General features: G+C 42.0%; 1 protein-coding gene across 1 annotated transcript in view; it reads right to left on the bottom strand.

Annotated features, from left to right (window-relative positions):
* Positions 1 to 7,568, bottom strand: part of acsl5 (acyl-CoA synthetase long chain family member 5) — a gene marked incomplete at both ends in the record, with an annotated part of 11,652 nt that extends 4,084 nt beyond the window's left edge. The window contains 14 exons of the mRNA XM_084455906.1: positions 645 to 717; positions 1,232 to 1,327; positions 1,495 to 1,629; positions 2,504 to 2,638; positions 2,757 to 2,834; positions 3,048 to 3,121; positions 3,490 to 3,541; positions 4,507 to 4,539; positions 4,731 to 4,909; positions 5,424 to 5,523; positions 6,108 to 6,209; positions 6,344 to 6,408; positions 6,655 to 6,763; positions 7,413 to 7,568. Coding sequence (XP_084312032.1) covers positions 645 to 717; positions 1,232 to 1,327; positions 1,495 to 1,629; positions 2,504 to 2,638; positions 2,757 to 2,834; positions 3,048 to 3,121; positions 3,490 to 3,541; positions 4,507 to 4,539; positions 4,731 to 4,909; positions 5,424 to 5,523; positions 6,108 to 6,209; positions 6,344 to 6,408; positions 6,655 to 6,763; positions 7,413 to 7,568 — 1,387 coding nt within the window. The remainder of the gene's footprint in view (positions 1 to 644; positions 718 to 1,231; positions 1,328 to 1,494; positions 1,630 to 2,503; positions 2,639 to 2,756; positions 2,835 to 3,047; positions 3,122 to 3,489; positions 3,542 to 4,506; positions 4,540 to 4,730; positions 4,910 to 5,423; positions 5,524 to 6,107; positions 6,210 to 6,343; positions 6,409 to 6,654; positions 6,764 to 7,412) is intronic.
* Positions 7,569 to 12,246: the final 4,678 nt, after the last annotated feature.

The raw sequence follows: 12,246 nt of genomic DNA, 5'->3' as shown, positions 1-12,246 counted from the left end.
AAGGTTCACTTTATTTCACATATTGTAGGAAAATAACCATCTGTGTCCTAATCAGTTTTGAATCTATTATTGACACATTTGATTTGACCATCTAATGCTGTGTATTCTAAATGAGGTACAACCTCTCCCCTTGTATCCCCGCAACCACAGTCAGATGTGACTAATTATACCGACCTGCATCATCATAACAGACTCTCCAATATGTAGACTAACCTGTATTAAATAGGCCTATGAAGTACAGTATGTAATGAGGTGAGACACTTGTTATTCAGCTGAATTATCTCTTTAAATACACCGAACAGGCACTCAAAAAGTGTAAGGAAGGATTACAGTAAGTATAAAAAGCCTTCATTGTGGCATGGCTACATAATAAATAAGGATACATAAATCATGTACCCCATGCCACAATAAAGGCTTTTTATACTTTTTCCCTGGGAGTCCCTGGGACCTTATCTTTTGTGCGTCTTATCTTCAGTGTGTCTTTTCCCAAGAGCACAAGTCCAAGAGCCACAGAGCACACGTCTACCTTTGTAAACTGCACTCACTCCAGCACTTAGGTGAACTCTGCTGCTTATCTCTTTAAATACTTTGGGCTGCATCCCCAAAGAGGTGACATTTTGAACAGAACGGTTGGGTTGACCGACCAGAGGTGGCGTCTCCTGGCATGGTGAAGGTGCAGGCGGCAGCGCACTCTGTCTGGCCGTACGCCTCGAAGATCTGGGGGGCAGATGAAGACACAAAGCTGTGAATGTGTTTTCAGGGCAGCCAGCAAGACATCTCTGCACTCCCCTTCTGTCCAGACTGGGGCAGTCAGTGTTATACAGTAGTCTACAACCTCTATACAGTACAGGAGTAAAGGGGAGTTTTCACATGGGCTCTGTGCAGGTGAACTGAGTGAGGATGCTATCAAAGATATATTTAAGCTATGGTAGGCTACAACTACACTGCACAACATGCACTACGAACTATGTAATCAGACCAGTATTTTTAATGGTTAATTTATGACACCGTGATAGGAGACTATTCAGTCAGTCGCCCATGGCAAAAAATCTGATTACATGCTTGATATAGTAACAGCAAATACAGGCAATATTACAATTATGTACAGATAAATAGAATGAGGAGGAGGAGTGAAATGTTTGAGTTTACTGACTGACTATGAGGTCTCCTGGATGAATAAAGGCTACAGTGTGTGTACAGTATGGACAGTGAAAGGGCTCTAGTACTGTACCTGACAGCCCAGAGACGCCCGGAGGAAGTTGAGGACAGAGAGAGAAATGGGCGCTGCTCCCGTCACCATCACTCTCACCCGCCCTCCCAGAGACTCCTGTGGAGTCACAGTCAAATTAGTCTCCGCCCACATAGCCTGGTTTACTGAGTGTCCAAACATCCCTTCTTCTCGAAGACCCAGTTATGTTGACAGCAGCGTTGTCATTTTTTGTGTTTCTGTATTTGTAGCAATGTTTACTTCCCTCATACCGTACGAAGCCTCACCTGGACTTTGTGGAAGATGATCTTGTCCCATACGCTGTCCTTACGGATTATCCCCTTCTTCACCTCCGCAAATTTGCTCTCCACCGCAAAGTTGAGCAGCCATTTCTTGAAGGGGGTCTGAGCTCCGCTCTGGACCTGCAGATTCAGATTCAGATTCAGCTCTGGACCTACAGATTCAGATTCAGCTCTGGACCTGCAGATTCAGATTCAGCTCTGGATCTACAGATTCAGATTCAGATTCAGATTCAGCTCTGGACTTACAGATTCAGACTCAGCTCTGGACGTACAGATTCAGATTCAGCTCTGGACGTACAGATTCAGATTCAGATTCAGCTCTGGATCTACAGATTCAGATTCAGCTCTGGACGTACAGATTCAGATTCAGATTCAGCTCTGGACCTACAGATTCAGACTCAGCTCTGGACCTACAGATTCAGATTCAGATTCAGCTCTGGACCTACAGATTCAGATTCAGCTCTGGACCTACAGATTCAGATTTAGTTCTGGACCTACAGATTCAGATTTAGTTCTGGACCAACAGATTAAGATTCAGTTCTTGACCAACAGATTTAGATTCAGTTCTGGACGGACCTACAGATTCAGATTCAGCTCTGGACCTACAAGTTTAAAGTTGCAGTTCGTCTTTTTTCTCATTAACTGCAGGCATAGGGAAGGTTTCTTTGATCACACAAAAGAATGTTAAAGGAGCACAGTCTGTTATATTCTGTGTGTAGGCCTTTTTAAAATCAGTGTAACTGTCAGTGTACCTGTATCTGTTTCCCTACATAGAATACGGAATCGCAGAAAAACCTCAAAGGGAAGTTTTGAAACTGTGAAGATTTTCCTCGATTCCGTGTTCCGTGTAGGGAAACGGCTTCACTGGTGGCGATTTTGAAAAAGCCTGCACACAGAATTTAAACATTTAATCCAAATAACATTAACTTGAACAAGCGTTTAGTGCCCCTTTAACAATAACGTGGTTTACCCCAGCACATATCTGCTCACTCACCTTGTCATAGATACGGTTGAGGAGTCGAGGCACGACGGGGAAGATGGTGGGCCTCAGAGTCTTAATGTCGTCAGGGAGGAGTCTGATATCACCCTGGAAGAAGCCCACCTTGGCGCCTGAGCCATACATCACTGTCTGTGACACAATAATGCAAAACGTGATTTGTTGTTATGCTGCAGCGGTGAACATTTCAGTAAGACGTGATTGAGTCCTCCCCCCCCCCCCCCCCCTTGTTTTATTTTACTCCTCTCACCTGAACAATTCTCTCAAACATATGTGCTAGAGGCAGGAAGGAGATGCTCACATCATGAGGGTTTGGAGTGAAAGAGCACTGTGAAGGAACGAATGAGTTAGGTATGAGCTCTCTCTCTCTCTCTCTCTCTCTCTCTCTCTCTCTCTCTCTCTCTCTCTGACATACAGTATACCCCCCCCCCCCCCACACACACACACACAGACATGCACTCAATGAAGCAATAATATTAACACAAACAGAAAATAAGATACTAGAATCTTTCATTTGGAGACAGAAAGGCAGAAGGTGTACCTCAAAGCTTTTGATCACGCCAGCTGCGTTAGAGACCACATTCTCATGGGTCAACATGGCTCCCTTAGGGTTGCCTGCAATCCAAATAACGGCAGTTATAAATAAAGATACTGTAAGTATGTCACCAGTGCTCACATAATATTAAAACACTGTTAACAGACACGTGTGTGCTGTACAGAAATACATGCACCCAAATAAAAATCACACCCAGGTGGTGAAGTAAGCGGTACAGGTTCATGAGTCTGAGTCTCCTGGTGTTCAACGGTATTGGTCTAAATCTCATGCTACGCACAGACATACGGACGGAGACACGGACAGACGGACAGATGGACGGACGGACACACATGTCATAGAAGCGGCTGGACCGCTTAAAAAGTGAGAGGGAAGGACAGGCGTCAGAGAGACACAAGAGAGAGACACAAGCACATGTGTGCGATGTTACCTGTAGTGCCACTGGTGAAACATACGATGCTGAGATCCTCTGGTTTTGGCGGCTGAAGATAAGATACAACTTTATTGTCCAACCAAGGTTAACCATACTCATTCACATCACACAATAATACATAGACAACAAATTACAGGTAGAAGCACAACACATACAGTCTATGTCTGTTTCCTAGCATTATTGACAAGGCCGATCTCACCGGGGACAAAGGACCTCTTATATAGCATATGGACCAGCTCAGCGGCCTTGTGGTTAGAGTGTCCGCCCTGAGATGGAGAGGTTGGGGGTTTGACCCGCGGCCGCATCATACCACAGACTATACAAAATGGTACCCAATGCCTCCCTGCTTGGCACTCAGCATCAAGGGTTGGATTGGGGGTAATTCCCTGCAACATACTAGCGTCATGTCCAGGGGGTCTTGGACAGGATCTTGGACTGTAGCCAGAGACTTCCTGCATACAGCTGTTTCTGCATTCACCTTAGTCAGCTGCACTGACTATCCTGGCCGATTCAGCCTTGCTCCTTGCATTGAGATTTCCAAACACCAAAGATACTTTCAATAAGGATGATATAAACCCTCTCTAAGAGATCCTGGCTAACACCAGGATATCGTCCTTGGCTTCAACATCACAGTATGGTTTGGGCGGTAAATTGTTAGATAAACCTAATTCTGACTCTATTGTTTTCATTCTCTGGTGTTCTGACTGTCTACGAGCAGGGTGGTGAGAGCTAGGGTACAGACTGTGGATCGTTCTATTGAGAACCATGTTGGTTTTTGTTGGTCTCCAGATTCAACCATCTCAGCATCGGAAAGAGTTTCAATGACAAACAGTTGAGGAGGAACTGCAGGGAGCCTTGCTGTTGTTTGGGCTTTTGCAGTTTTGTCTGTAGTTTAGTTCTGGGGGGGCGTCTTTTTCCAATAGAATTAGTTGATTTACAGTGTCTGGCGATTCTAACAAGCCTGTTATTTTTTTTGTTTTTTTTAACACTAACTAGTTCAAGATGTTTACTTACAATTGGCTTTTGTAGATTGTCTTTTCCTAGAGCCTGAAAAACATGATTAGGATTTCAGTGGATTATTCCTGTGAACTACCATGATTAAAGGGGAAGAGGCACATACAGTATTCACACTGGTTAAGAGGAAATTACTACACAAATTTACAGATCTACTGTACGTCATTAGTTGTATTAAATTATCAAAATGTCCACTAAATAGGCATCCATATTTGATGGCCTACCTCCATGTCCTTCAGTGATAAGATGTCCACGTCACACTCGACACCCCGTGAAGTTAGTTCATGGTCGAAAGAGTCCATGATGATGATAGTTTTGAGCACGGGTACCTTGCCTTTCTCACAGTTTTCCAACAGCGTCTCAGCTTTGTTCTGCTTGTCACACACCACTGTGGATATGTCCGCTGGAACCACCAGGAAAGCAGTGAGAGGTTGTCATGTAAGTCACATGGTTACTGAGGCAAAAAAATTACAGTGGCTACTACAGTATGTATATCACAAAATGAAGTAGATTTTTTTTATTGAAATAGACTGACTGACAGTATCGTTGATTACTTTGCTTTGCTTATCTAATTGTACAGTAGCATTAGAAATAAAGCAGTATTTTCATCAGGATTATATTAGGTATGTGTCGTTTTTAAGGCCACAGCGATAGCAGCTGTCGTGTCATCAGTAACGACAGTATAGATTACGACCGTTGGTTAATGGTGATCAGAATCACCAGCACAGGGAGGAGCAGTGGAGAGGGAACGTAAAGAAGATGGTGAGAAAGAAGAAAATAATGATTAGTTAGGCAGAATTACAGCGGTCTTAGCATAAAGCCTTGGGGAACCCCTCAGGACTGTTGTGCAGACACCTGACTTCATCATTAACACTGTTAACGAGGCATGAGTGGTGCAGCATAGAGGGTCCAGTTACCTGTGTTGATGATGTACTCCAGTGCTTCAGGACCCAAAGTGTCGTACAAAGGTACTGCTACCATGGAATAGGTGTAGCAGGCCAGCTCAGTGATGATCCACTGAAAACAGACGGAGCAATAGTCAGACTTGCATTAAAGTGTCGGTCTAATTTGAAATCCCAAAACTAATGTGATTCACAAAAGCAATAGGTGCATTAGCGTCAAAACGATGCACGCCTGATAACAGCAGGACATTTGGAACAAATGTTCCATTAGGTGACCAAGACATCCGAGAATGGGTGCCCATTTATTTTATAGGAAACAAGTTAATGAGAAAATTGGCCAACTGAAATGGACAACTAAAATGGTCAAATTGTACCATCAAACGATTTACACCAATCATAGACAATACCAAAAATCACACCCATGTAGTGAAGTAAGCGGTGCAGTTTTATGAGCAATCTCTACTGCCCTCTGCTGGTGTACAACAGTTTTGCCTACTCCTGATTGGTCTAAATATAATGCTACAAATGCACACACACACACACACACACACACACACACAAACACACACACAGACGGATGGATGGAGACAGAAGTGGCTGAACCACTTAAAAACATTGATGACTGAGTTGCACATTCCAGATCACTGGTATCATCGGATGGATTATGATTCCATGTCCACAAAATAGAAAATGCCTCACCTCTGGTCTATTCTGGGCAAATATACCAATAAAGGTGTCTGGAGTTGGCTTCAGGCCCCTATGAAGCAACCCTGATCCCAAGTACTCTGCTCGATCTGATACCTTGGTACAAAGTGCAAAGAACAAAGTTGAAAGTTGTCGTTGGAACTTGGAATTCAGAGATGGAATAATGGGTGGCAGTTGGTCCTCAGTGCTCAACCACACATACGATTGTGTAACGTGTGCTCCTGGTGTACCTGCTTGTATTTCAGCCACTCGTAGGGCTTCCCTGGCTTCCTGAAGCCCAGACACGGTCCATTAGCTGGATATAATAGACATAATGTAGGCATGAGGTGTAGAAAGTAAACAGACAGTTTACAGTATCTTTACTTAAGGCACTAAATTCATGTCATGCAGGCTTGAAAATAGGTACACTTTGTACATGTGCAAATATTTTAATACTGATGACCAATATTTAGCATGAGATGAATGTGGGATGAAGGTGAGTAGCCTGAGTGTTATGTGAGATGTTGCATCCCTGGTTTTGCGACTCAGGGGGTGGGCTCACCTGACACTTGCAGTCCCCTCTGAAACACTTCATAAAGGGTCCTGCCGTTGTCATAGTAGCATGACATGAGACTGTCGTCTTCCATCAGAGCGCTCTTCCTCGCTCCGCCCTGAGAACGAAAAAGAGCGCGAACGTCATTTTCTCAAGGCCCCTTCCTCCATCCCATCCTCAGCAGTCCAGCGTGGCCCGTCTGCATGCATACTAATACACTATACCGATACCGCTAAATTCAACATGCATGCGTACTAATACACTATACCGATACCGATAAATTCAACATGCATGCGTACTAATACACTATACCGATACCGCTAAATTCAACATGCATGTGTACTAATACACTATACTGATACCGCTAAATTCAACATGCATGCGTACTAATACACTATACTGATACCGCTAAATTCAACATGCATGCGTACTAATACACTATACCGATACCGCTAAATTCAACATGCATGCGTACTAATACACTATACCGATACCAATAAATTCAACATGCATGCGTACTAATACACTATACCGATACCAATAAATTCAACATGCATGTGTACTAAAACACTATACCGATACCGATAAATTCAACATGCATGCGTACTAATACACTATACCGATACCAATAAATTCAACATGCATGTGTACTAAAACACTATACCGATACCGCTAAATTCAACATGCGTTCCTGAGTGGATTTCAGTCTGATCCTATTGATGGTCACACAGGGTGATTGCTGAGACAGAGAGAGAAGAGGCCGTTACCCTGACTCCCAGAGACTGGCTGCTAAGGTCGGCCGGCAGGCGCATGGGTTTAGGTCTGGTGTTGAGGTAGACCACAGCGGCGGCGCCGAGGGCAAACAGGGAGACGATGGCCGAGGTGGACAGAGGGGAGAACAGCAGCTGGATGAGGAACTCCATGATGTCCAGGACTGGGAACTAATGGAAGAGGGGGGCAGAATGAGGTCAGGATCAGTGCAGAACATAGATTTGGGGTTTCTACTAGATATAATGTGCACACATGGCTTTTTTTAATAGTCAAATGACACCGTTTTATTAGACGCCTCAGGGATACCCACAATGCAACTTCAAAATGTGCGGGACGTGTCATTTTAGGCAGTGAGATTAAGTTTAGCGGTTATACTAGGCACCCATTTCAGTTAATCTTCTGAAAATAAGCATGCTGCGGCCGTGGGCAGTACTGTGGCTAAGAGCTTCCCTTGTCGTAGTCTTTGATAAATGCCTCGGATATCAGGAGTCCAAAGTCATATCTTCAAGGGCACATGCAGTAGGCCTATTGGTGGAGCTCAGTAGAGATGCACAGCTGTGATACTGCTGTGAATTCTCCCCTATGACACTATATCTAGTTGTACAATAAGTTAATAACCAACAAAGCTTCAACAACCAGTTATATTTACTCACATGCAAAATCTTAGAATAAACAAAAACAAATAATGTTGTTATATCTATTGTTAAAGTCACTATGGAATGTAACAAGCACTAGGACCTACAGTATATTACGTTTGCAATCAGCATTTTAAAAATCTTGATCAATGGTCAAATCTACCCCAAAGATTAGTCCATTGATCTTAATTCTATTCATCCAATCATCAATTCAGTTTATTCAACGGCATGCCTCCCAACTGCTGCTCAACTACGTTGACTCCTTACAGATTTACATTTGAAGCTGTTACCTTGTAATAGATAGGGAACAATATTATGTAGCAGTATCTGTGTTGATCTAGCACTTCGATGCTATAAAGCAGATTTGATGCTTTTTCCTTGACCTGGATTGTCAATGTACAGTAGTCACTACACACACCATATAAAACAAGACGCTGCAGCCATACGTCAACCTACCTGCTGGTTTCCCCGTGTCCGTTAGCGTCTGGTTTGACCTCTCCGATTCCACCCACTGCTCCCTAGGTGTCCGTTGACTATAGGTGTGTGTTTGTGCGTGTGTGCATGTGTGTGTGTGTGTGTGTGTGTGTGTGTGTGTGTATGTGTTGGACCACCCCCAGGTCTTGTTAATAACACAGGGAGAGTGTAGAAATCAAAGGCTCAGGTCTCATAAAACCAGCTGACAGCACACAGGTGACCTTTGAACCTCTGATAAAGTAGTTAACTCTGATAACATTCATAAGGGTCTTTTACACTTCACAATAGAGGATAGTAAAATAAGACACCTAGAGTAATTGCAAATATGTTGCTTTTTTCTTGGGATGATAAACATGAAATTAGATTACAATACCATAAATATTAATTATTTTGCCACCATATAAAACAATGGAATGTAAATCCTCTACTGTACTTATCATTTAAAGTTGTGTTTATCTGTCACATACTACATCATACAGGAGAGTGAGCAGTGAAATGTATCTTTCACTAGCTCGTAATTGTGCAACACATGCTAATAAAAGTGTTATAAAGAGCTGATGAAATGCAGCCTACCTGATGCTGATATTGATGACTGGGTGAAAGGTTACACAGCCTGAAGATATCGCATCATTTCCTGTCTATCCTGCTACTCACCCTCACTCTTGATTCAAATGTTCACCTCTTGATGTTCAATACTGTATTCATTATAACTGCACAAGCTGGAGTCACATACAACATGAAGAACACGGAGCATAGTGAACTTGAACCAATGTACGCATCTGTGCAATTTCTTTAAACACTTTTGACATTTTCAATATTTTATTGTTTTTTTATTAGTCCTCAAAACAAGGCTGTATCCATCAGTTGTACCAACCAAATAAACAGCTATAGACGTACAACTTCCATGTTCATATCATTGTTGTTAAAGACCATGTAACAAATATTTATTTAATTATTATCTTATTATTTTAAGGTGGTGACCTACTGTACAAATACTGACTGGCTTCAACAAAAGAATAAAATGCTGACATTTTGTGTTCTCCGCTAGATGACTACCCCAGCTCTGTAGATCCCTTGATAAGATCATGAAAAAGGCTTTTTGAAGAGATACTGTGATTTGAAAGCAGGTGAATATCTTGCCCTTTGGACTTTGGTAGCCGGATTTAAATCACATAATTGAAAGTTTCAGAGTAAGTATAACCTTTAGAAAATCCACTCGACCGTGCAAACATAATACGTAAGTGGTGTTCTTTGGTGGAGAAGCCTGTCATATCTTAGTGGTGTTAGCTGAGTTTAGATGTAAGACAGCTACATGTAGCTGGAAGGGGTTTACTGAATGTGTTTCTAACAGTATGAGCCAGGCTCAAAACATGACATAACTTTATACTGTAGTTCTACTGTACCAAGATTGGCCTGGTTTGATTGTCCATGAGAGAAGGGATCATTGGAGATCTCCGGGGAAGGAGCCACACCTGCTTAAGCTTCATCTGTGTTATTCACCTGAGATGGTTTGCACATTAATCTGCAGTAAAGCCCAGGGTAGCAGTATGGCATCACCCTCTTCATCAACACCTGCTTCTCCTCAGAAAGTTAATTAACATCAGCCCTTCTTTTAGCTTTACATGTAGGCATGGTGTTACATAATCAGACAGTGTGTGTGTGTGTGCATGTTTGTGTGTGTGTTTGTGTGTGTGTGTTTGTGTGTGCACATGCGTGTGTGTCTATACAGTACGATACGATATAATTTATTGTCCTCTAAGAGAAATTTGTCTTGAAGTCAATACTGCGCATGCATAGATTGCCTCTATACAGAGACAGAAAACACATATCCCACATATTCCACATACCACATATTGCATACAGTACATATATTGCACATAACCTGTATTGCATGTACCTCAGTGATAAAAAAACAACTTCACCCATTGCAAAACCCCTACAACCTCACTTAACACCAATCAAAATTTGAATTGAGGTCGGCACAAATGAATGTTTGAAGCAGATTAGTTTCCAATTGGGCGCTTTATACCGTCTGCCAGACGGCAAAAGCTCAAATTCACTGAATAGGATATGAGATGGGTCAGACAGTATTCCCTGGGCCTGCCTGGAAACAGACTGCTCCTATATGGACTGGAGGGACTGGTGTTCCTCCCTCCCCATGACTTTCATAGCAGTCTGCACCAGACAAGCAAGCTAAGATGTGTGTGGTTAGATGTGTGTGGTTAGCTATGTGTGGTTAGCTACAGTATGTGTGGTTGTGAGAGAAATAAGGGAGAGTTGGACTTTGAGATTTGACTTATATGTATAAACAGCATTGTAAGAAGCACCTTTGGAATTTCTAATCTCCAGGTGATAAAATCTCACATGACATTTAGGCATGAATAGTTCTGTTTCAAATAATATACATAATATATATTGAAAGTAAACACATTGTAACATTAGATTTTATTGTTTTGCACAACACCCATGTTTGTAATAATACTGTGGCAAAGGTGAATGCTAAATACTGATTGGCTAGAGGTTTGTTTTCAATAACAGTCTCTGTTTTACTGTATTTGCTGGTTGTTGTTTTGTTTCATTTTTCCAAAACAATCGTCAAATTAGGCTCTGCATTATCATTGTTCTACATTGAGTAGTGGGAGTTATCATCCACTTGATACTACTCAACATGAACATGCTTAATTTAACTTAATTTAACTTAACTACAAACCTCAACGTGAACATGCTTAATTCTTACACTATTCATAAATAACTGCAACTTCAATAATGTGTACATCATAAAGACTGCAATTACAGTACCATATTGTTGGATGATTGTATGTTGTTCTTCATATATTGTACTGTATTAAAGCCAAGCAAACATTTATAAATGAGGCCCAAATCATTTTGATGACTTGATGATATTTATTGTTCACACTGTTGAATTGAATATACTGTATGTTGTCATATAATGATCGTGTTATACTGCACCGTAGATCAAATCTTTTTATGAAATAGACCGTCCTACTTTGAGCTCATCTATGATATCCACTGAGACCTCAACATCCTCATGTGTTTCCTGGCTTATTTGTAAATACTGTGCTCTTTACCTTAACACTTTATTGAGAGAGAGAGAGAGAGAGAGAGAGAGAGAGCGAGAGAGAGAGAGAGAGACAGAGAGAGAGAGAGAGACAGAGAGAGAGAGAGAGAGAGAGCAAGAGAGAGAGAGAGAGAGAGAGAGAGAAGTATAGAGGATTTTAACCTTGGCAGTAGCATGGTAAGCCTTTAGACCTTAGACCTGTAATATTTATGACACATCAACATTATTGCAACAGGTTCAAGATAGAAAGATTATCTTTTAGGAAAAGAGAACATCCTCACACTTTTATTCATGCTCCCACAGTGATTCATTAGTGCAATGTTTCGTCCTAAATGAAACGAACGGTCCGTTCTGACTTAGACGAAATGTTACACTAATAAATCACTGTGGGAGCATGGAAAACAGTGTGCAGATATTCTCTTTCTTCAATTAAAGTGAATAGTTTACTGCTAAGCAGATGTACCCTTGAGTATGAAGAGCTTTTCTCTTGCCCTGCTCGCACCCCCCCCCCCCAACACACAGACACACACACACACATGCACACACACACACCTTCCCGATGCTCGAGCATCATCAGGCCAGATGTATTTAAGGCTCTCTCAGTGTGAGAGCAGAAGATGTGTTCACCTGTTCACGTCTAAG

The sequence above is a fragment of the Borostomias antarcticus genome (genome assembly GCF_949987555.1).
Source record: "Borostomias antarcticus genome assembly, chromosome: 22".
Classification (NCBI taxonomy): domain Eukaryota; kingdom Metazoa; phylum Chordata; class Actinopteri; order Stomiiformes; family Stomiidae; genus Borostomias; species Borostomias antarcticus.
This window is presented reverse-complemented; position numbering and strand designations above follow the sequence as displayed.